Below are 26,303 nucleotides of genomic sequence, written 5' to 3' on the forward strand. Positions count from 1 at the left end.
TCTGTGCCAGGTTCTGAGAGTAAGACAGATGGTCCCTGTACTCATGGTGCTTACTCTTTCCATGGTGCCTAGTGATTCCAGGTGAAAAGGGTGGTGTAGGCAATGGCCCACAAAGGATGAAGTAGCCACATATATTTGGGGACCTAAGTGTAGCATGGTATTTCAGGAGCATAGAGTCAAGGACTGGAGTAGAGGGAGTGAAGAGAAAAGAAAGGCCAGGCTGTGGGGAACTTGTATACCAAATGGGCTGTGGAGACTTTACCCTGTACTTGATGGAGGATCACTGAAGGGTTTGGAGAGGAATGACAGAGTCAGATCTGCATTTTACAAAGGTGATTCTGTTGCCAGTGTGGAAAACTAGTTGGGCTGGGGCAGGGGTGAGCAGCAAGATTGGAGGCAGTGAGACCAAATCGGAGTCTACTGCAATAGTCCAGATGAGGAATCACAAAGGCTTTGAACTAGGTTAGCACTCAAGGGGACAGAGAGAAATAGGCCAATTCAAAAGATTCACCACAGCAGGTCTTTGACATTCACAAAGAAATTGTCCCTGCAAATTCCCATTGAATGAATATGGCGGTGTCTACAGAAGTGCCTGGCTTTCTCCCAAATAACTTTCCATTTCCATTTCAAGATTCTTGTTCTGTGCCAGTCTAAATATCATAATGACTTTTAATTCTTTATTGAATCTTTCCCTTCCAGTTGAGCAGTTTCTGCACTCAAACTGGAATGCCCATAGCAATCCTTTCACAATGATAGTTAATCTGAACCACTGCCAAATATGACATTCTACTCTTTATCCAAATGATTTTCTTAGACTATTTTCTCTTTTTCTTCACCTCTATCTACTCATTAGCAATAACTAGTAAGAATAAAGTTCTTACAGAATCATATTTCATAAAAAATAAAGTTTTGTTTTTGTTACTGCATCTGCTAGGACAAATAAGAAATCACGAAGCTGAGGATGAAAGCAGAATAGGTTTGGGGATAGGAGCAGTGACTCACATCTACATATTAGGTTCACAACACCTTCCATTAAATTTTGCCCCAGGATGTAATGAAATAATGCTTGTAAAGCAGTTGGTACAGTATCCGGGACAGAGGAAGCATTCAGAAAGTGTTTAGAAAAACAATTTAATCTAAAGTCATGCAACTAATTAATTTTTTTCAGTTAATGGGTATGAACCTCTACCTCAGGCCAGACAGATTTTAAATTCAATTTCAGAATACATGCAAATGAACAAAAATAAGGGTTTTGATACACCGGCATCAAAAAGCATACGTTAAAAATAATATAGTGTACCAGTATATAAGGATGCCCAAGATCATTGTTAAGTGGAGAAAGTGAATTCAATATATAGCATGATCTTATTTGTGTAAAAAAATATAAAAATTTTGTCTCCAGAAAATATCAAATTTTGCAACTCCTAAAATATCTCCTTACATTTTCAGAATAAAGTGATGAAGAAGTTCAAAATTGTTTTAGGCAAAATACTCATGTGTTATTTTCAAGATAACATGGTTTATATTGCCCTACAACATTTTTGGAGACTTTTGCTGGCAATACAAGTTCTCATGCTGAGAGTGGCTAAGGATGATGCGAAGTGATTTCTCAGTTGCTATTGAGGTGTTTTTAGGTTCATGTTCTATAAACACATGTATTTATCTAATGCTGGTCTTGTTTCTTATTTTGTAATCTTTTAAGAGTTTATGTGTCTGTCAAATGGCATTTAATGTCACTGGGATTCATGCAAATTGAAGCCTGTACACCTGGTATAAAAATAGAGGTTATCACATACAATGAAAAAATGTGAATGGGCCATCTCTCTGAAGAGCTGCTTCACCAGAGGAAAAGCATCAGAACAATGTTGTTAATATTTAAAAGCCAAGTTTGAAACAGCCCTCAGTAAGACAGAGATGATTTGGGGCAAGAATTCCTTAAGATACAAAGGAACATAACTGAGAGTGGTACAGCTAAGGTCTTGCTACTGAAAATATGGGCTTCTGAACAGCAGCATCAGCATCATTTTGGAGCTTGTAAGACACAGAGTCTCAGGCCCTACCCCAGACCAACCGAATCAGAATCTGTATTTTAACAAGCTCACCAGGTGATTTGTAAGCACATTAGCCTTTGAGGAGGACTGAGCTTAAATCAGTTAATTTTGTTTGGTCACTGTCATTAACGTTCTTTTTCATGAAAAAACACTTTATATATTCATTTTTCTATAAATTGCTTTTATTATTTATATTACTCCAGCATAACTATTCTATCTTAATGACTTGAATATATAATTCTGATGCTGTTGTTTTTCTTACAAAAAATTCATTTGTATTTTTTTTAATGGCCCACTTTTAGGAAAGTAATCATCACTTCAATTGAGAGAAGAAAATACTCTAATTGATGGACTTTAAAAGGAACCCAAGAGTAGTACAAACCACAAAGTCAAAGACTTACTGGGAGGCAGAGTTGACATGACTGAGTGAAACTGGCTATGGAGGTGAGTGGAGAGGAATTTCAAAGAGTAGCCCCTGGATTTCTAGCTTGGGCACGTGGATGGAGGCTGGAACCTGGTCACCAATGCAAGATGTATGGTTTTGGAAGAAAAAAACCATGTGTTCAATTTCTGGACATGCTGGGCTTTGTGCTTTTTCCAGTTGGAGATGTCTAAGAGGGAGCTGGATACACAAGTCAGGCTCAGGAAAAAAGTCTGAGTTGATAAGGTAGTGGGCCACTTAGGCAAGGCCCAGGCACTGCCCAGTCCTCCAGCATCAGGATTAAGGTCTGGTACCTTCACTCTATCTCTATCCAATGCTATCCATTTAATAACCAGGGTGACCTCTGATATCCTACACAATGTTTGTGTAATCCTGAACATGTCAGTGAGATGTGATATATCCACCATGAAACCATATGATCTTTACTCCCCAGCAGTGGAGGGACCTCTAAGTCCATCTTATGAAGGCTCTCTGGGGCAATTTTAGGAAGTCTGCACCAGAGTAGACTGGATCCAGGCAGGACAAATACAGGTTCCTGATGTGATCCTAAACCAGGTTGAAGACTGGACTTCTTCCCCCAGATTCTTCAGCCTAAAACCAGAGGTGGCCATAGCCACTTCACTGACATGTGCAAGATGTACATTTCTCATAACTTGTGCATCATGGTTTTCTTTGAGACATTTCCTGACAACTGCACTGGTACCCTTGTTTCTGAAATAAATACCGACCTTAGACTAAAGCAGAATTTAGCCCTGAAAGGTAAAGTATGAAAGCTGCTAGTGAGAAAAGGAGGAAATGTATTAAGTAATGTCTTCCACGAGTATGAAATCATTAAAATATCTTTCAGAGAGAAGTTAACTTTTTTTTTCATTTAATTATATTTTTTGGTTTCTAAAACCTGCAAGGAAAGGCATTGCTTTAATTTGGTACAATAATAAATTCAAATCATTTCAAAGGAGAAACTATTCAGTGTGTTTGGGTTTTTGAATTTTTCAAAAAGTTCCCTTATATACAATATCAAGTACAGAACTCAAGTTTATTGGGATAATTTTTCTTTTATAAATAGCACCACCTCTGGACAAAACTGCTGCAGGTGCAGAAGAAAAAGTGCATTCATACCCATTTCATAATGTTTCTTTAACTGAAGGGGATATTTAAATTCTAAAAAGAGGCAACCTGATTTAAGCAGGAATGAAATAGCACATCTCAGGTAGGAGCTTGTGTATCAGCTGAGCTTGGCTATTTGGGAGACTGAATGCTTCTTTCTGCATGGGGGATACTTTTCTCAGAGTCAGAGAAGAGGTGCTTGTGAAAGGTAAATACCATTTCAGTGTTAAAGCAAGGAGCTTTCATTTGGGCCCAATGTCTTGCCTCAGATGCTCTATAATTTCATCATAATCAATGCGGGAGGAGAAAACAATTTAACAAAAAATTTAGTCAGTGGCCACATGTCTTTTACATAAACTCAAGGAAAGTATCCACATAATTTAGTCATTCTGCCAGGTAGCTTTTAAGTAGCCATATACTTATAGTAAACATACATGGGAAACTCAAATGAGACCACAGAGATGGGAGGTGGGATGTGAACATTCACCAGGCTGGAAGAACTTGATCACAATAACACCAGCTGCTCGTGCAGCTCTTTCTCATAGTGGCCACTTTGGTCAAGAAAGAAACTTTTCATAGATCTCACATAATTAATGATTCTGTGAGCTTCCTTCTCTGATGACAGGTGCAGCAAAATATGATTTCAAACATTAAGTGGAGGAGATTTTACGGCCCTTGCCTATCAGCTGTGTTTATTTCACAGACTCCATTTATTGAGCTACTTGTCAGGCATTCTATATCCTTCACATACATTATCTCATTTGAGCCTCAAGTTTCATTTCTAGAGATGTCTGTCATTTTCTCTTTACCCCTACACACTTATCATCACATTTCAGGAAGGGGTTGGTTTTCATATGACAAGATCCTGATCCACTAGGTCACACTGGACTAGACCAGAGCCCAACACCTGACAGTAGGTAGACTGTGCCAGTCTAATTCCTACTGTTAGAAATTTGCAGTTGGATATAGATAAACCAGGTTGGTCTCTGTTGAACATTGGAACAGATAAATGTCTGATGGAGAGGCCATGCTGGATCCATTTGCAAGTCTTTGGGGAGAATGAAGAATGATGCAGATGAAGACTGTTTGGTCTTAAGAGAGACTGACTGACTCAGAACTCCCGTGGTGCCTGGCTGTGTTTCAGTTCCTGGATTCACTTGCTTATGAGGTCCGCCACACTTCCTGTCCTGTCCTTGGTTCATGAGACAGCCTGGATCCTTACAATTATTTCTCCTTTCTTAAATGACCTTGAGTAGATTTCATTCCATGCAACACAGTGGTCTCTAAGAGAGTATTCTTATCCCCATTTTGTTGAGACTCAGAAAGTTTAAGCAAGAAGTTGCCCAGGATGATGCAGATAGTAAAAAGTGGAATTCAAGCCTAAGTCCATGTGACTCCAAAGTCTGTGCTTTTCACCACCAGATTAATTTAGATCTAACCATTTCAGCATACATTGTGGACTGCTAAAGCCATCCGAATCTACTAAGCTAGAATCTTTGTGATTTCAGGAGTTATTGCTGTGTCTTCTTAAAGTTTAATAAGCAAAAACAAATACTCATTGGAGACGGACAGGCATAGAGGGCCCATATTTTCATCTACATCATTAAGTCAAGGGAAGTGAAACTTCCTGCTTTCTAGCTGAATTGGCCATCTCTCAAGCACTCTAATTCTAATTGCTTTTGCAGAACATATATATCTCCGGTAAGTTAGACCCATCTCTTCTCAAGAAAAGGTTTCGTTTTCTGGTCTGGTCAATTTTCTATGCACAATTTATCACCACTAGACATCCTTATTGTTTAGCTTCGTGGACTATTCCCCAGAAGACACTGACATATATTTTTTCTCTTATTAACTAGCCATGAACCCAGAGTTACTTGTGTAACTTCTGCACAGCCCGGCTTCAGAGTTTAGCTATTAGCCCTCCTTTATGGAGAAAGAAATCTCACTTAAATGATCCTATAACCCTTTCTGAGCTCCCTCCGCTCCCTTCCTGGGATGAGAGGCCTCCCCACTCTATCACCCCATATAACTGCTTGGCTCGCAAGAATCTGGATTTCTGCCACTCTTTGATTCAGTGATTATGTGCATGGTTTAGGTTAAGACGTTTTTATTGTTGTTCAAGCAGAAAACCATCACTTGCTACAAATCCATCAAATTTGGTTACTTTAAATTTGTTACACTCATAATATTATAACGTCAACAAGAATTTAAAAAAATCATCCAGATGCCCACCACTCTAATAAATCACCCTCCTCAGTTTGTCTACGTAAAAAAAAAAAAATGTGTTCTGTTTGTACACATGTATACTTTTTACCTAGTTTTAATCATAACAGATGCTACTTTGTATTTAGTTTCCCTTCAACAAACTTGTCAGGAAGCACTTTTCTGTACTGCTAATTTGTAAAACTATCATTTGAGAGGCCACATCACTTATGTTAGATGGTAAAAACTTTTAGTTTTTTCAGTTACTTCTTTAAACAATTCTCAATCTGGTAACTACTTAGCTTTTAGGTGACAAGCTCAGGGTCACCCCCCTTAACATGAGTGCTGACAAGCACTGACCATATGCAAGCAAAAACCCAACTGAAAGCAGGAAAGCCGATTCCAGGATATTATCAGCTTTTCATTTGCCTGGTAGGGGGTAAATATGCACCCATCACTTCCTTGGCAAAGGATTTTGGGAGTTTTCTTCATACTTAATTTAGGGTCCCAAAACAACAGATAAAGAAGCTGGGGATGAAGGCAATGAGGCCTTTTGTCCTGAGGGCAATGCAGGTCAGTAGGAGACATGCTGTTCCAATGGGAACTCATAATTTCCATGAGCACTTAAAGTTGTGTGCCCCTATCTTCTGTCCAGATAGGTCCCAGATGTGTTACAGAGAAATCTAAGATGGAGCTTTCTCCCTTCTGACCACAGCTAAGACTCAGAGAGATTTGAGATACCTCTGGAACTATTAGTGGACATCCTTGAATTTTTCTCATCTAGACCATCACTCAGTGTTGCTAGAGGGCTTGTGTGCCTCTTTCGGCTAGTGGAAAAAACACAGTGATTTAGGCCTGTAGAAATGTAAATATGGGCAAGCAAAGCCCTACTAATGATCCTAACACACACACACACACACACACACACACACTTTTCAAAACAAATCAGTTAACCTCCTTGTCAAACACACAGACATGGAACCACATAATAGCACGAAAAACAAAAGGAGGAAAAAAAGAGGTATCCTATGTTTCTCAATGTGCTTAAGCTGATCATCCCTTGGCCTTACGTTTATAAGGGGATTCACACTTATTTTAAGTCAAGTCTCAGTGTTTAAAAAGGTAGAAAATTTGCTACTCGGCTACTCAGTTGCCAAAAGCTCCATTGTACTCAATGCACCTGTGCTGAGTCTTTCTTGATTCTCAGAGAAGCCTGTCTCTGATCAGCTCCACTCTTCTGGGTCATAATTTCTTCCACCTGGGGACTGCTCCCTTCCGTGAAGCTCTCCATCCTGAAGCAGGCTGAAATACCCCTCTTCTCCTGCCTTTTATAGTGGCCACAGTGATGTCACTGTCAGCTGTTTCTGAGCTGATTCCTAAGTTCAAGACTAAGTAACTCAGCCCTAATCAGTAACCTTGCCATTAAAGATCAGATCATTTTGAGCCATAACCAACGTAGATTTAATTCAGTCAATCCATTTACCCAACAATTCTAAGTTAAATACGGACATACTCAACATGTGTGCTAAGAAGATTTATAAAGGAGGAAACATTATTTGCCGAGCTTCAAAAAGGTTTGAACTTAGAGATTTCATTATAGATAATCTGTTGAGAATGGTAGACATCTTTAAAGTTACCAGTGGTAACTCAAAAAAATTAAATTTTAATTAAAAACTTAAAATTAAAAACTAAGGTCAGTGACCACTCCTCCAATCTCATTCTCCTTGACCACTCTGTAGCCTTTGATGAGGCTGTCCATCTATCCCTCCCCATCCCTGCCCTGGCTCCCGTGGCTACCACAACACTAGGTTAGCTTTGCACTCATTTCTTGCACTGCACCTTTACTGTTCCCTTCATGGTTTCTTCCTATTTCCTCAGGGAGTTCATTCACTATAAATACCTGCAATTATCACCTACATGTGGCTTCTTGGGATTGGTGGGAGTAGCAAATATTAGAAACCTAACTTGAACCAGCATAAAAATGTAAAATATATTTAAGGATCCCAGGCAATAATGAAGCTGAGCCTCAGGAACACCTGGTATTAGGGACTCAAAACATGTGGCTTTTTTGTTTCTTTTGCCTATTTTGTTTTCTTTTTCTTTTTTCTATCTCATTTTCCTTTGTGCAGATTGAATTTACATCTCTTTCATTGCAGAGACCAGGAAGACTGGGCTGTAATGTCTCGGTCTCAGTCCCAAATCTCTAAGAAAGGATCTTGATTGGCTCAGCTTAGGCTTGGGTCTTGAATAAATCAATTTTGACTGTGGGTCCAGTCAAGGGAAAGGGTCAAGTGCTCACCTAGGGTTGATCGACTATGACTAAGTGGTCATAAGAACTTGTTAGCTCTAATTGTCACCTCCAGACTTAACCTCTTACCTGAGCACATAAAGATTTGCTCAATATCGTCACATGCTGCCACCTCAAATTTAACAAGCCCAAAACTCATCATACCCCACCCAAATGATATGACATCCTCACCTCAACCTTTACTCGGGGTGAGTGCATGGTGCCAGCATTCTTTCAGCATCCTTAGCCAAAACCTTGTATCATCCCTTCTCAACTCTTTCTCTTCTGTGTGCAGTCATCAATTTATATAATAGTAATAGTTAATATTTAGTGGGCATTTACTGTGTGCCACTAAATGGCATCTACATTATTGCATTTAATTCTCAAACCCATGAGGTAGATGCTATTGATAAAACCATTTCATAGAAAAAGGAGACAGAGGCTCAAAAAAATTAAGTAACTTGCCCAAGATCACACAGCAAACCAAGTAATGGCCCTAGGAAGCAAGTTTCTGTTTGATTTCAGAGCTTTTAACAACCAGGCCATACTATCTGATTGCTTCTGAAACATGTTTGTTACTTAATATCCCTGATACCTCATATCCTGCAAATTCCTCTCCAATCACTTTGTGCATCCACATGAACAGCCCTGGCACTTCCCTTCCCCTTCAGCTGCCCAGGGTTCTGAAACTCCCCTGGGAACCTGGAGTCACGTGTGAGAAACCCACACTATCAGCGCTTCCAGGGTTAAGTTCCTTGACAGTTGTATTTTAAAATCTCTGTAGTTGTTCAGTTTGTTTTGTTTTTTAGCAGTTAAGTGTATTAGCTTGTTTTATTTTCCCTTTAAATCATGCATTCCTTTGTATCTTCTGTGTTTTTCATGACTCACTAGACACCTACAAAAATTCCAAAACATAAAATGCTTCTGATGGACATAACTAACTACTGATTGTTGGTCTAAGCTATGGATGTCACCTTCTCCTTGACTGGATGTCCCTCACCTTAAGACTTCTGTTACTATTTCTAGGGGAAAGTTTTCCCCATACTGTGCCTCAATTTTCTAGAACACTACTTTTCTGGAAATGTGACTCAGGTAAACCCACAAATCTTGTGCAAGTCCATTTCCCTTGGAACAGGCAATATTGATCTCCCTTCACACACAACCTTCTATTGTCCAATGTTGAACTTCCACTACTTATGGTAGGCAGACTTTAAAATGGTACCTAATAATCCTTGCCCCCTGGTATCCACTCTTATGTTTAGTCCCTTCCCTCACGTGTAGGCTAAACCTGGTGACTTTCTTCTAACCAACAGAATACAGCATGATGATGCAATGTCACGCCCATTATTAGCTCATGGAGTATTGTGACTGCCACCTTGCTGGGAGACTCTATTTCCTTCTTGGCTTGGGCACTTTGATAAAGCAGGCTGCCATGTTGGAGAGGCCCCATGCCAATAGCCAGCAAGAAACTGACCATATTCTCTGTGACAGTACAAAGCCAAAGGGGCACCCATCACCTGATGATAACCTTATTTCTTTGTATGTGAAGTTGTTGTACTCCTATTTTCACAAATTACAGGAAGATGTTTTGTTTTTTTGTTTTCTTGGTTTTTTTTTTTGCGGTACGCGGGCCTCTCACTGTTGTGGCCTCTCCCGTTACGGAGCACAGGCTCTGGACGTGCAGGCTCAGCGGCCATGGCTCACGGGCCCAGCCGCTCCGTGGCACGTGGGATCTTCCCGGACCGGGGCACGAACCCATGTCCCCTGCATCGGCAGGCGGACTCTCAACCACTGTGCCACCAGGGGAGCCAAGATAATTGTTTTTGTGAACTATTTTCTTGGGAACAGAATTTTTACACTGATCGTATCATCAAAGATTTATGTCCTATGTACAGCAATTGCCAAATTTCCGCTTGTGAAGACCATAAACAAAGACGCATTGTTTCTCCCTTTTTTCTCCAAGAGGCACTGCCTAAACCCTACTCATGGATGCACACACACAGTCAAGTATAATCACGTTTGCCAGTTAGATCGTCCCTCCAAGGGGAGAAAAGAAGGTAGAAAGCCAAATGCCATCTGAGTATAAACAGTACCTCCTTTTTCCAAGAAATAAGTACTAATCTAACTTGAAATTACATTATAAAATGGATAATTTTTCATGTACACATAGGTATCAGCACATAATCCTTTGTCACAGTCCTCCCAAGTGTCCAACCCTGAGGCCAACTCTCAACACTCCTCACATAATATGTTCCTTGTAATCAATTGCAAAAATCCTTCATGGGATGGACAGTTGCTTAGAGAGGGTGAATCCCCGCCACAGAGGATTTGGCCAACATCAAGTCCAGCTCTCACACCACCTGTTTTCTCTGGAATTCTGTCTCTGTTTTAAATCTTTCATTCAGTGCACACTGGAAAAAAGCACTAAGGAGTGGCAAACCTTATTTGTTGCACTTTTTGTTTTCCACCACGGGGAAAACATCCACCCAAACAGAGGCTAGCAAATACAAAGACAGTACTTTTAATAGCATAGCTGGTTTGTGTTCTTCCCACCTGCTCAACCTACTAACACGTCATGAAAAACTTAACATTGATCCACATTTTCATTGTCTAACATAAGCATTAAGGGGAAGACAGCCACAGATTGGCATTCATCTCCTTCCTGTTCCCAGCATGGGATGCTGAGAGCCACAGAATGGAAACACGCCAAAGATGAGCAAAAAGTATATTGTCACACCCACACACAAAAGTTAAACACAATTTTGCCCAAAAAAGTTGTTGTAAGTCAATCACAAGTAAAATGTTAAGCCATACACTGTATTCTGGGACTTACATTTGATCTTTAATTCATAGTTATACTTAAAGAAATATCACCAGGTTGGGCAGTGGTAAATATCAAACTGTGAATGGAGAGCCTGTCAAGAAGTTCTATTACAAAAAGGAAATCTCCATATAAAGAATACTGTCTTGTATTATAACCATAAACACTTTAAAGAGCTAATAGTTGGGGGAAAATTTACACCAAAGAATTGCACAATGATGCATACTGCCAACTACAAATTGGCACCTGCCATCTACCTCTACAAGGGTCAAATCATGAGCTGCTGCAGCCACTGACCTTCAACACCCCCTGAGAGGAGTTCAGGGTGGAGATCAGGAATGAGGCCCTCCGTGCTCTGGGAAGAACTGGCAGAACAGGTCTTCAGATAGTTAGGTATTTTCAGGAGAAGATTTTATGAGCCCAGTTCTTGCATCTCCTCGTATCTAGAAAAGCAGCAAAATCATTAACGGTGACATCTGCTCCTCGTGGCTAGCAGCAAGGCTCTGCCAACATGTGTGCTTGACTGCACGTACCCTCCCCTTCACTAAAATCATAGATAATGCTGACCTTCCCCCCTGCCTCTTTGGAGCAATTTCCCAGAGCCATCTGAAATGCTGTCTCTTGGGCTATAGTCCTCATTTTGCTCCAGACAAAACTTAACTCACAACTCTCACATTGAGCTTTTTGTTTTTTTTCAGTTGACAGTATCTTCATTTCCACAGTCACACAATTACTTTTCAATGCATACCACAGAAAGGGGGCAAAAATTACCTTTCTACTCTGAAGACCACAAAGTACACAGGAAAGCATGACAAAAAACAAAAGCAAAAACAAAACAACAGGTTTGGATTCAGAAGATCTAGTTTCAGGTCAGTCTCCCTTACTCAGTAGCTGCGTGGCTTTAGCAATTCACCTCTCTGGGCCCTCCTTGCCTCAACTTACATGCAAGGTTCTTTCCAGTTCAAAACGTTCTATATTCTAAATCCCCCTTCAGATTCAGAAAAGCAACCTACAGTCTATACCTATTGTGCTTTTGGTTGATTTCTGAATTACAGAAAATCTATTTGTAAGTGGTTAGGTATATTCTACAGATAATACAAATACTACTGTAAATTATATTTATAGGACTTTTGAGGGGCAGAAGGATCGAGGCTGGGGTGGATACTGGTAAAAATCAAATTATAGTTTGAAAGCCTACCAAGAACTTCTAAAATCTTCAAATTGTTCTTAAAAATGAAATAAAAGGAGAAATCAGAGGAGTGACATTTGATATTGTGGGAAGAGTAGGAAAAGCTAACTTTTCTGTGAGAAAATATTCCCTGAAATACAGTATTTTAGAGTAAGTGGAGTTTTAGGGTTTTTTTTTTTTCCAATGAGTTTATCAACTGAACTATTTATATTAGATCAACATGGATTACATTTTTCTCCTTTCTCACTGCATATTAATCTTATTTGTTCTACCACTCTTGAGATTATTCAGGTTTTCTATCCTGGTGCTTCTTGTGGTGTTCCTAATCTAAAAACCAAAATATGTTACGTCTACTTTCAAGTTCAGAAGATCAAGTTTCAAACAAGGAAGTTATTATCAATAATTAAACCAAAAACCCATGAAGAAGCCACTGTGGGACAAGAATTTTGGCCTTTGAGCACTGAGCCTATTTTTATTTTGAAGTATTCCATGTTTATTTTTGCCTCGTACTCCATAAAAGAGTAGCAGTAAACATGTGATGATCAGCCTTAGTATTTTCACAATTAAGGTATTGTTTTTTATATAAGTTGAACTTTTTTCCCCTGGAGCATCAGAGGAATCTCATGTAAGAACTCTCAAAATGCCTTAAATACAAATAATAGATAAAATCCTTCCCAGAGAATCTTACTTCCTGGATATCCTTTAGATTCACTTGGGAACATAAAAATGGGTAACACTAATCATTTCTTTGGAAAGCACAAAATATTCTAGGCTGCATTAAAAAGTATATGGAATTCATAACAAGTATCAGTTTTTTGTTGTTTTGTTTCGCTTTTTTACACTAGAGAGATGTTCACTATATTCATTTGAGGGCTCCATAGCAAACAAACAAAAAACAACCCAGTAAAATAGAAGGGTTTTCAAGAAAAATATCAACGATGAGTAGAATTTTAAGAAGCAAGAATTACGCAGCTTGCAAAAAAAAAAAAAAGAAAAAAAGACATTTAATACTTAATTTTATTCCTTAAGATTTATGAGGAGCTTTCTGAGTACAGTGATCAGGTCCATACACATTAAAAATAAAGTAAGTTAAATTAAAAGCACTGGTATGTAGGCTAGATATGTTAAAACTCCCCTTTTGGATATCCCTAAAAGGAATAGATTCTTGTATTTCAAAGATCTTACATGGCTTTGGAATAGAGCAGAGATACCCTCAAAACGCTTTCCATGCAGTGATAGGACACTGTCTTCAGATGCAGAAGTCCTGTGATTTCCAGGAACCTCTAAACTTCAGTTAATGTAATAAGTAAAATAGAAAGAATATCTGTCTTCCTCACAGGATGTAGTATCAATTTAATACAACCAACATGAATTGTTAATGTGTAAAACAAGAATGCTAAAATTGTCATGACTCAGTCTCCGCTCTCAGTGAGTTTATAATCCAGTAGTAGAGGCAATATGAACAATTCTAATATAAGCTGTAGTGACCGAAATTCTGTAATGGAGGAATAAATCAATAGTGCTATACCCTCTCCCCGAGGAGAAAATGATTGATTTCAACGTGAAGAGTGGGAAAGGTTTCACAGACAAGGCAGCATTTGAGCTGAACTTGGAGGATAAGAAAGAGTGCAAGAAGCAATGAGATACAGTGGAAAGGGCATCAGTCTTGGAGCCGACAGCCCGAGTCCTGCTCCACACCTGCCTGTATCACTCACTGCAAGCCTGCAGGCATCTCCGGCACAAGGAGGGCCCCGAGCACGGGCCTCTGCCTGCCTTGCTGTTGGTTTAGGCAGGAAAGAACAGCAAAGTCTACTTGCAGATTTCACTGGGGGCTGAGCTGTTTTTGTCCACCTGCGCATAGCAGTGCTCTTCTGGCCTGAATCCTAGTATTCATGTTCTACTCCCCAGATGGTGAGAACCCTTGCTTTAGGATGGTAATCCCTGATCTTGCCAACTGCTAAATCCTCCTAGTCAAGGACCACAGACGCACGTCTACCATCCAGTTTTAGCCGCTTTAATTGGATAAACTCATTGTTTGGCATTCTTCCATGATTTCTTTTAAAACTGTACTGGTTGTACTATTTTATCCATTTTTCATTTAAGGTGTTAACTTTAAAAAATGTATCTTTCATTTTCTACTTTTAACAGAGAACAGGAAGCAGTAATAAGGGAGCATAACAAGGATAGTCCTATAGCTAGTCCTGCCTCAAACCAGGAAAATTAGTAGAACTACCCCTTGCATCCCTGGTTAGCTCTGCGTGAATATTTTTAGGGCCCAGGTTTAGATTTTTGAACGTGGGCTAATCTCTTTAAACTTGGATCCAGCCTCCAGGATCCAAATTTTGCATCTGAAAATAAGTATATTATATAAATTGATAAAAACATCAAGATCCAGTAGATAAATAGGCAAAGAAAATAAACAGAACATTCATAAAAGATACTATAACTAGTAAAAATGTAGGGAAACAGTTAATAATACAATTAACTGTTATGTATATATATAATTAACTATTATAGTAATAACAACAACAAAATATCCTATCCTAGGAAGGATAGGAAAGAAGAAACTAAAAGTCTCACATATTACGGGTGGCAATATAATTGGAATTTATTTGGCCATAAAATGTTCTTATTCTGTGATGCCCTCTTATGGAATTTATACTGAGAAAATGATCTCAAAGAAGGAAAAACTCTGACAGTTTATCTGATTACTGTAGAAACCTCATGAGGAATCCTCCTGTTTCCATCCTTGCCCTACACTGTCCCCCCGCACACTCAGCCCCAGCACAATCTATTTTCATCACCGCAGCCCTCTGCTCAGCACCCTCCCTTATACCCTCACTTGATCAAGGTATAAGGCCAAGCCTTAGGTTGGCTGACAAGGCCACCTATGCCCTCCCTTCTGCCTCTGGGACCTCATCTCTGTCACGCTTCTTTCGCTCTTTCCCCTCCAGCCACACAGGCTCCTTGCTGTTCCTCCAAACTGGTCATACTCCTACCTTAGGGCCTTTGTTCTGAGTATTTCCTTTGCCTCAGTTCTCTTCCCCCAGAGACCCACGAGGTCCCACTCTGCTTCGCTCAACCTTTTGCCCGGCTGTCATCTTCCCAAGAGGCCTGTCTTGACCTACACAGTTTAAAACTCCAATTCACATTCCTACCCCTGAATAAAAGCGGGATTGCTGATCTCCCCTTTCCCTGCTCTCTCTCCTACGTACTACAGAAATTACTTACAATGTCTATGATCTGTCTTCCCCACACAAAATACGAGGTCCACAAGGGCAGGGATTTTTGTCAGTTTTGCACTGATGTATCCTAAAAACTTGGACTAGTACCTGGCACTTACACACAGGCAGTCAGTAAATAACTGTTGAATGAATGAAGTTTAAAATAGCAAAAAGGAGGAAGCATGTCTAAAAACAGAGGGTTGGCTGATTAAAATCATGGTAATGGAATGCATTCTAGACTGATGTAATCAAACCTCTTAATCTTTCTGCGTGATTCAACCCTTTGCAACCAGGTACTTTAAAAAGGGGAAAGACCCCTTTCTGCATTGGGGAATCTGAACAGAGAAGATGAAGCACCGGCAGCTTCCCTCTTGGGGTACCAGGATACCTTGAGAGTCCTGGTCTTCAGGAAAGGACTGACAGCTGCATTGTTTGGCCTGACATAAGAGAGCTCAATGAATATTTTTTGACTGAAGGAAAGAAGAGCTTATGCCTCTGTCCTGGCTGCACTGGGTTCCTGGCTCCTTTTTAGGTGGGGAATGATCTGTGGAGTTTGTTCCCAACAGGTGATCTAAGTAGGGTAAATGTCAGGTCAGCCACAGAGACCCTGGCCTGTGCGTGACAAGGGCTCACACGTTCCTCAGAGCTCTTCCATCTTCTGCTTTCACTGCTGTCTTCCCCACCCCGTCGGAGTAGAGCCATCTCTTCATTGTTTCGACACCTCGAGGCTGTCGCGTGAGAAGCAGCCACTTCTCTCTCAAGGTGCCTTAGGAAGACAGAAGCAAGGGATGGGTCTGCGGGGGTGACCAATTATTATGGGCTCACTTTACCTAGTAAGTTTGATAACTTAAATATCACAAGTGATTCTCATCACGTGTAAATTTTTCTCTGATTTGAAATGCAGAAGAACACTTTTAATATTTAACACTAAACTTCATATAACTTTTATTGCCTTTCATTTTTTTTCTAACAGGAAGTAGTGATAATATTATATACAAGTCCACTACAAAGGCAGACATCTGTTTTTTTTTCTTCTCTTTTAAGGGGGAAGATAACCTCAAACAGAATATTAACATGAAGAAATTCTCAATTGGATCTACCCCTCAACTATCTAAACCAATGGTTTTAAAACTTTATGGGGGTGGGAGGAAAACAAGTTTATGGCCCCAACCCCGGAAATTCTGAGTTAGTAGATTTTAGGGAAAGCCAGAAATCTGTATTTTAAGAAGCATTCTAAGTGATTCTGGAGCAGGTGTTTCATAGACCCCACCGGCAAACACTGATATCACCTTGGACAGAATATAGAAAGAAGGATGAAAAGAACATACCTGACCCAGAACTTAAAGATGTGATCCACTGTATAATAAAGCAGTAAGTAATAAAGATTAAGCAGCAGTCACAAGAAACACCTTTAGTCATGACAAGGCAGTGAACCCTCTCCTGGGAATAAACCATCAAATGTTGCTGTTAGTGAGTACACAGACTGCTAAAAAGGCATGTAGTCCTTGATGGAGAACTGCACTTTACGAAATTCAGTGTGTTTCTTCTGCAGAACGACAGAGTGATGCTAAATGTATCACGTAAGAAATGATTTGGTCTGTATGTGAAAAATAAAGAAAAGCTCACAAAAATTTCAGACAGGACATCTGAGAAAAAATAAATCTTGGACAGTCTACCCCTTCGATTTTTCATATCCATGGGACCTAGCTGTGGGTGTTACCGAAAATCCCATCCATCCATGGATCACTTTTTGTTTCCTAATTTGTTTTAGGCGATTTTTAACAAAGATTCATATTTATTCTTTCGCAGGATTTTTCCTTTGTAAGTATGTGTTCCAGTTAATTGTTCCATGGGAATGAGCTAGCAAAGATCAGATTAGCTAGTCTGGAAGACATTCTGAAACAATTATGAAATAGATGCTGAAATAGAATTGTTTTTGTTTTTGTTTTGCGATACGCGGGCCTCTCACTGCTGTGGCCTCTCCCGTTGCGGAGCACAGGCTCCGGACGCACAGGCTCAGCGGCCATGGCTCACGGGTCCAGCCGCTCCGTGGCATGTGGGATCCTCCCGGACTGGGGAACGAACCCGTGTTCCCTGCATCAGCAGGCGGACTCTCAACCACTGAGCCACCAGGGAAGCCCTGAAATATAATTGTCACCATAATAATACTGATGACTACGTAGCAATGTAGAAAGATGCTTATGAGTTAAAATTCAAAATGATGTATTTAAGATTATAACTATGTAAAATCATATACTATGAAGACAACTGTGACTAACTGTACCGTAGTGAGCAAGGCTCACTAACTAGGTAGCATCTAAGTATCACTGACCGCTAGGAGGAGGGGAGCCATCTACGAGGTGTGAGTTACCCCACACGAGGCCCACCAGACATGGCTTCTTCTCCAACTCACAGGAGATTAATATGCCACATGCCATAAACCGTTAAGCCATCCTTTGATAATTTGCTTATTGTTTAGTGCAGACCCTCCCCAAAGTCGAAAATTTGTGTATGACTTACAGTTCGTCCTCTGTATATGCGGTTCCTCCGTACCTGTGGTTCGCATCCACACATTAAACCAAGTAGCAGAGCAGATCGTGCAGTGCTGCAGTATTTATCATTGACAAAAGCCTGCATATAAATGGACCCACACAGTTCAAACCCACGTTGTTCAAGGGCCAACGGAATTGAAATAAAAGTTGTTCTCTGTTTTATATCTTGCTATAAGTTTTATTATTTTCACAGCTTAAGCTATCAATATATAAAATTAAAAATAGATTCTCTCCTTACATTCTTTGATGTCCCTCAAAGAGGTTCACATGTCCCCAAAGACATCTCAAGTGAACATTACTATTTCACTTGGGCTAATGACAAACTCTGTGCCTGTTTCCTCATCTGTAAAATAGGCATGCTCTGAGCTTTGCCCACATCACAAGGTGGCTGTAGGAGGGAAGCAGCATGCAAAGCAGGGTGAAAAAACCATAGCATTTAGAGCCATGTAGTCATGAGTCCTAATTCTGGCTCTGAAACTTACTATCTCTGTGACCTCTGGCAAGTTATTAAACTTCTCGGAGCCTCAACGTGAAGTGGGCAATTTCCACCTTATAGGGTATATGCATGCATGACGTCTAGAACACTGCCCAACATGCAATAGATGCTCAAGAAATGCTATTATAGCAGTGCTTTGTAAACCACAAAACATATTATGTAAATGCAATGTGTTCATAATGATAATAGAAAGAAAAGGGGAGAAAAAAATATGAACAGAACTGGCCACAGAAGCACAGAACTGGGAATGTGAAAAACACAAGATGTGCTTGGAGAAGGGGTAACATGATATGGCTGAAAGATGGCATTCCTGATTTCTGTTCTCAAGAATATGAAAAGCCATTGAAGGCATTTTGAGAAAAATCTAACAAGGCACTATCCATGCTTTAGGAGCATAACCATTTGGAAATGTGGAAGATGATGTGCAGGAAGGAAAGCCAGAGGTAGGATATCAACTTGGTTAGGAGGCAAGAGGGCATGAAATTGGGCTGGAGCAATGGGAACGAGGCAGAGGGATGGATCTGGAGGCATGGAGAAGAGCTAGGAGGCTGTTACAAGAGTCTGGGAGAAATAAGGGGGAAAACCTGCATAATAAGGGTGCAAAGGAATGGAGGGGGCAAAGAAACATTTAGATGACCTTCATGAGTAAAGAGAGGAAAAGGGAGATTCAATATGGTTTCAAGGGTCTGACAGGGGAACTAAGAGAATGTTAATTCCGCTGTTCAAGAAAAAGGGAAGATAATCAGTTCAGTTCCGGACAAGAGGGATCCAAGGCATTTAAAGAGATGTCCGCTAGACAGACCCCAAGAGAGAGACCTGGGCTTCTTATGTAGACTTGGGAGTGATCACCATAGAGATGAGAAGTAAAACTAAGAGAACCTGATGAGAATCAAATGGAGTTTAGGACCTACAAAATAAATGGTAGGAAAGAGCCTGAATAAATGTAAACACATTTACACAGGACTATTAAGAGGACAAAAGTTGGCTAAATGAAGTCTCCACCAGCAATGGACTCAAAAAACATAATATGGTACGAAAATGAGAGCAATAATATCTATAAAAATCTTATTAACTTACTAAATTTATCATTTTTATATTAACTCACAGAAATAAAAGTTAATAGGGCTTCCCTGGTGGCGCAGTGGTTGAGAGTCCGCCTGCCAGTGCAGGGGACACGGGTTCACGTCCTGGTCCAGGAAGATCTCACATGCCGCGGAGCGGCTGGGCCCGTGAGCCATGGCCGCTGAGCCTGCGCATCCGGAGCCTGTGCTCCGCAACGGGAGAGGCCACAACAGTGAGAGGCCCACGTACCAAAAAAAAAAAAAAAAAGGTAATAAAATCATTGGGTTCCTTCAGGCATGCAAATTGGAACTGGTGAAACTCAATGCTTCTAAATTTTTGCTATGAAATTCAACAACATCTTTTCACATCAATAAATATCCAAAGGAGACTAATTCAAAAATTTAAATGTTTATTTACACTGTGCATATCCCAGGAAGTTTGAAAAAAAAAAAAGTTTCAAAAGGAAGTTAGCAAATTCTCATAGATCTGCTTGTTTCTAGCACTTGGGGGAGATGGAGTCTTGGAGTTTTTAGAGACTGGAATCCTGATGGCAGAACTTCAAATGTTCTCATCACTTGCCAAGGAAGTGCCATACTTGATCTGTGTTTAAAAATGGGGGAAGCAGGGTGTTAGGGAAGGGGTGGAGAGGGAGGGGGGGAGGAAAGGAGGATAAGACAAATTTAATTTAGACCTTTCGGAAAGATTTAGGCAGATAAAAACAATCAGAACTTAGTATGACACATTTCTATATTTAAAGCCACTCACCTTTAAACTCTCGTCCTAAGTTCTCTCATTTGGCTAAGGCCTTATATTCTAGAGCCTTCCCACTTTATTTCCTACAACTTACTGGGTCACTTTAGTCTTTATTGAATAGTACTGAAGCTAGTGTCCTAGCTACTGCATGAAAGGTCTAGGAAAACCCTGTACTGTAAAATCTGACTGTCTGTCAAATACCCAAAATGGGATAGTATTGCAAAGAAACAATGTGTTAGTTTCCCATATAAGGAATATAGTTTGCTTTCCCACGAAATCATGTCTATACATTTGCTCCTTTCTAAACATCTTACAACTCGATTCATAGTAAATAGTTCTCATTTTTCCTCCAAACTTGCAAGTTGAATATTCTTCTAAAGTTTCATATTAAAACAAAAAGGCAAAAAAGCCTTGCAATATTTTAAAAGGCAAATGATACATGCACATGCTTGTATTTTGAAATTTTTACTACAGAACATTTTTATTTGTTTCTCAAAACAGCTTCAAATAATGGTAATTTAAAAAATGCTATTTTTAATCCTACTATAAATTTTGATTTTAAGATCTTTAGTTAAAATGAGTGATTCATTAAAATGATGATAGATAATTAATAAAGTCTCCTAAATGCAGACATTTGGAGGCTTAAAATTTATCAGAACTAGCTGGAACCTCAGTACTTCACCAACCATCACTGCACAATCAAACTACTTTCTAGCCTAAAAGTAATAAACATGTTCCTTATTTTCTGAAATTAGGAAATAATTGATTTCATCTGAAAATTATAATGACTAAAAAAGTACTTTACTTAGTTTATATAATTTTTAAATTAATCTATTGTATTTTTTGGGGTCTCCACTACTGTAAATGAATAAATTTACATATCTAGCTCCTCAAGAACCAGCATATACCATACCTTCTTCATTACTTCCTTTATTCAGTGAAAATGACACCTGAAAGATAAGAATAGAGTCTCTGTTATAATGAACGTTTAGATGTGGAAACTATATCCAGAATGGTTTTCTTTTAACATGAAATTATAGAACAGAGGGAATACTCCTCTTTGCCTTTTATTGTTATTGCCTGTTCTTTCAGATAAACAAACCACAGACTTAAGAGTCAAATAAGAAAAAAAAACATTCTTGAAAAAATTTTCTGTCATTAACCCATGCGAACTACTGAGAATGTGAAGAGAGGAGAGGGGTTTTCTTTCAGTTTCTTCTTTGGCTGAGGCCTTGAGAACAAAAATCCAAAACACATATTCATAGATACATGCACACACATGTACGTAGGTACACACAGAGAGAGACATTATATAATGTATTTAGCTGTCTTCTAAAGTGTTTAAATTAATTTTTCTCTTTTGATGACTGGGCCAAGATTCCTAGAACAGACATAACCTGTGGTAGACAAGATTGAAAAGTTTTTATGAGATATAAGATTTTTTCCTAATTAAGCATAATACATTTTTAAAGGTTTAAAAAGACATTTAAAGAGAGATCCATTCTCCACAGAGAATGCACAAAGCCCAAGATAACCAGAATAAGCATCTATGTAACCAACACCCAAGTCGAGAAATGGAACATGCCAGGCACTTCCCCAATCATAACCTCTTCTCCCTGAGGTATAACCACCACCCTGATTTTATAACACACTTTTCAGATTTCAAATTTAATAATCAACTTCTAATTCTCTGAATTTGCTCAGCCTTAGTGGGAAAGATCTGCCTCTGATATCTGAGGTCTGGGGCAAATGTACAAATGGAGACCCATATATCATACATCTGAGTAGTTAAAGGTTATAAATCAAGCTAATAAAGTGACTATAAAAACTGTTGCCTCCTACTATCTTGATAAATATACCTTTGCACTGGCTTGGAAGCTCTCGTTTAGCATTCTGGACACCTTAGAGACTGCCTGAACATGGCAGAGTACGGAAAAGAGGCACATGGCCTTCAGCCCACCCCGCTTCTGCTACCCCAGGCTCCATTCTGTGTTGAGGGCCTCACCTGCACAAGGGTAGCTCACACATCTAGGCATCCCCTGCCTCCTAACAGCCACCCACAGGCCCCTGTAGAAGTAATGGTGAGCAGAGTCCACACAGTCACGAATGTACACTTTGGGGGAGATGCCCACGTAGGCCCTGGAAACAGGCTTGCAGCTATCTGGGTAAGGAATTCCAGGGACTTGAGTAACTAAAAGGTGGTCTAGAATGGGGGCTTGGGCTCCTGGTGAATGCACAACTTTGGTCCCTCGGTCTTGCCCTCTGAGGAGGGACGTGATTGGATGAGGGCCAAAGCAGGACCTTCTAAAAGGAAGGACCCAAAGCAGGGCCCTCCTTAGGTCTAAGGACAGTCCTGAAGAACAACTCAGCAGGAAAATATAAATTTCAGCAATATTAAAAGATTCTCTATGATAGTTAATGTGCCAACTTGGAGGTTGGTTTTGGCTGAGATTAACTTTTAAACTGATGAACTCTGGGTAAAGTAGATTGCCCTCCATAATGTGAGTGGGCCCCATTCAATCAGCTGAAGGCCTGAACAGAACAAAAAGACCAGCCTTCCCAGCAGACTGCCTTTGGACTTCATCTGAATCCCTGGCTTTCCTGGGTCTCCAGCCGGCCATCCCCTTCTGCAGATTTTGGAATCACCAAGCCTTAACAATCTCTTCATATGTATCTCCTATTGATTGTTTCTCTGAAAAAAACACTGGCTAATACATTCCCCTGAATCATAAATGGGTTAAAGTTAGTTTTCCTTCTACTCTTTGAGAAAAAGGTTAATCAAATATGCTTTGTTTTATTTTCTATCATACAAAATGATGATATAACAATGTAAATAAAGAAGACCTCTGTACAAATTTTATGCAAAACATCCTTGAGATTTTTCTAAGCACTTCCAAAAAAAAAAAAAAAAACCGAAAGAAAATTCTATTCAGCTTCCTAGCACAGAGAAAATGCTTAACCATGGTTGGTTTTGAGGATGGCAGAACTTAAATCATTCTGGGTGTGAAAGTAACACTACAACATAAAAACTGAGATTAGGCCTTTGGGATTTGATGGCTCTGTTTTTCTAAATAGACTATAAAACAGAATAACTTGCTTATTCTTTGAAATTCTTACGCTCTTTAAATTGTGCAGGACGCCTATTACAGAGTTTGTTGGAAAGGTAGCTGTTTAGATTTCCTGCTTAAAATTAGCAGCTGCTTCTTGCTGGAGCTGTCAAACATTTCAGGGGAAGAAAATGTGTGATATATGAAATAGAATAATCGAGCAGCTTCTCATTAACCTAAAAAGCATTACAGAAAAGAAATGGACAAACTACTCTACCTAAAACATTTATCATTACATTTTATTTTAAAAATAATTCCCAGAATGCTTTATTTCTTTATTCCTAAAATATATTTCTTGGTTGGTAGAATATATTCAGACTGTACAAAGCCTCATATAAAAGAAAACAAACATCACAGGTAAATCTAACAGAGATAAAATAACTATGAAAGTCTGGAAGGTTTTTTTTGTTTTTTACACTTTTCCATATTAACATATGTCAAAAGAGACCAACATTTAAATTTGAAAACAACAATGGGTTCATGATACACATCAGCTATTTAACTCATCACCTACTGTCAATGACTTCCTGATTCTTAAACATTACACTTGCTTACAGAAAATGGAAGAACAAAGAAATGCACAGAGCAGCATTTTAAAGTGACCTAATCCCAACCCTCACTCTCAGAAGTCACCATCATTACATTTTCCTTGTAAGAAACAGAAGGATTTTCAGTTACTTACTTCTCCTAATTTCTCAGTAGGGGATGAATGTGGGCACCCTCTACTCATCTAAGATAAATTCTCCAGGAAATTGTATTACTTTATACTCACATTCTAAAAATGCTATCTCCTTTCCTCTCCCACTCCAAAAATACTTCTCATGAATATTCATATCTTTAATTTCTTTCAAACAAATTTAGTGTTCTTATTACCAAAGTATTCCTCTTTTATCAACCAAAGAAGGCTTACTCTTTTCTGTCCCTACTCATGTATAAACTGTATTTTAAATGAATATGAACTATTAAACAACTGTTTTGTACTCCTTCAGATAACCCCACCAGGTCCCTATAAGCATTTTCACCTGCAGGTTACATTTGTTCAAATTAATTAACAAACATGACACACTCAACCAACATAAAAGCTTGCTTTACTACATGATATGAAGACTGATGTTCTTTTACTTTATTATAAGGATTCAAAATTAAAGAGAAAAAAGTTCCTGATTTTTCATTCAGGTGCAGTAGGGTTTTAGTTGAATTAAATTACCTTGGGTATTCTCTCCCTACATTATGTTTCCATGGTTCATAACGCAGTTACTCTATATTCATTTTTCTTCTTCTTCCAGTTTTACTGAGAATAATTGACATACAGCACTGTGTAAGTTTAGGGTGTACAACATAATGATTTAACTTACATCATGAAATGATGACCTCAATATGTTTAGTGAACAGCCATCACCTCATATAGATACAAAATTAAAGAAACAGAAAACACATTTTTCCTCGTGATGAGCACTCAGGCTTTACTCTCTTAACAACTCTCACATGTAACATACAGTGGCGTGAATGCTATTTAGCCTACTCTACCGCGTATCTCTAGTAGTTACTTATCTTATGACTGGGAGTTTGCACCTTTTGACTGCCTTCATTCGATTCTTCCTCCCCCCACCAACCGCTCTGGTAACAGCAAATCTGATCTCTTTTTCTGAGTGTGTTTGTTTGTTGCAGTATAAATGACCTACCACACTAGGTTAGTTCCTGGTGCACAATATAGTGATTCGGTATTTCTATGCGTTACAAAATAATCTTACCATCTGTCACCATACAAAGATTTTACAGTATTATTGACTACATTCCCCTTGCTGTACACTTCATCCCCATGATTCATCTATTTTGTAACGAAGTTTGTACCTCAATCTCCCTCATCTATATTCATTTTATTTTCACATTTCTTTTCTGATTTCTGCTTTATAAATCAACAAAACGTGACCAATTCTTAGTTATCCATTAACAAAATGTAAGAGTTTTTTTGTTTTTTTTTTTAACATATTTTGTTTATTTATTTGGCTGCACCAGGTCTTCGTTGTGGCACGCGGGATCTAGTTCCCCGACCAGGGATTGAACCCCAGCCCCCTGCTCTGGGAGTGCGAAGTCTTAACCAGTGGACCACCAGGGAAGTCCCTGTAAGAGTATTTTAGGTTTATGTTAGTTTAATCTACTTCCTCTTCCTTTCAAGAATGTATACAATTGGCTAGTAGCTGAAAAAAATTATTTTACTTTCATCTCCTTTGTTCATCTTTGAGTGGTAATGCAGTGAAGCTTTTAGGAGGAAAGAAACGGAAAGGAAGAGGGAGATATACTAGAATCAGATCCTGATTTACCAAGAAAATACATCATTTAAATTTTTTAATAGTAAACTGCCACAAAGATGTTCATTTTCAGAGTCACAAATAAAACAAATCTGTATGGCATAAATATTGTAGCATGACCTCATTAGAAAAATCACATCCACAGAAAGGTTCCACTCTAAAGGGAAACACAGTCCTCTTTGATGGAGATGTAAAGTGAGTGCCCACAGAGGGAAGGGTCTCTTGCCTAGGCAGTCCAAGAGGTCCAAGCAACCCTGGTAATAAGACGGCATCCCAGACAGTGATTTCAGAACTTAGTTTTGAGTCGGCTTGATTTAAAAAACCAGAAGCCAAGGATTGTCATCTTGTTCTGAGATGTGCAAGGAAACTATTCTTGATGTCATCAATAGCTTTAAGCAGAGATGAAGTACATGCCCAAAGGAAACGATCTGAGAAGCATGCTGTTAAAAGTCCTATCCAACAACTATAATGAGCTGTAACATTATTCTTCTGGTCATTACTTTTCATATTTGAAACTATTTAAAAATATTCATTGGTTGGTAGTTTCCCATTAGAGCACAGAACCCCAAAGTGTGCACTTCTAAACTAGCTGCTTTATTGATTATCTTTGTTGTGGGCCTCTAAAACAATGTTAATATGGCTTTGGTGTGAATTTTTTTAAGTGCTATTGCTTTTAAGCGATAACAATCCCTCAGACTCAC

At 39.2% G+C, this 26,303-nt stretch overlaps 1 protein-coding gene across 4 annotated transcripts in view; it reads right to left on the minus strand.

Moving 5' to 3' along the window:
* Window positions 1-19,825: 19,825 nt before the first annotated feature.
* PPA2 (inorganic pyrophosphatase 2) overlaps window positions 19,826-26,303 on the minus strand; it is an 84,119-nt gene continuing 77,641 nt past the window's right edge. For 2 of the 4 annotated variants that reach the window (XM_024751891.1, XM_024751892.1), the window contains exons 11-12: window positions 21,100-21,136; window positions 19,826-20,033 (exon numbers count right to left, since the gene is read on the minus strand). In XM_024751891.1, the coding sequence (XP_024607659.1) occupies window positions 20,005-20,033; window positions 21,100-21,136 (66 nt within the window). In that variant the 3' untranslated portion in view covers window positions 19,826-20,004. Of the gene's footprint in view, window positions 20,034-21,076; window positions 21,137-26,303 lie in introns of those variants that run through there. The other 2 variants (XR_003004041.1, XM_024751893.1) reach the window with 2 other exon arrangements.

Source organism: Neophocaena asiaeorientalis, unplaced genomic scaffold, assembly GCF_003031525.2.
Source record: "Neophocaena asiaeorientalis asiaeorientalis breed wild unplaced genomic scaffold, Neophocaena_asiaeorientalis_V1.1 scaffold676, whole genome shotgun sequence".
Classification (NCBI taxonomy): Eukaryota; Metazoa; Chordata; class Mammalia; order Artiodactyla; family Phocoenidae; genus Neophocaena; species Neophocaena asiaeorientalis.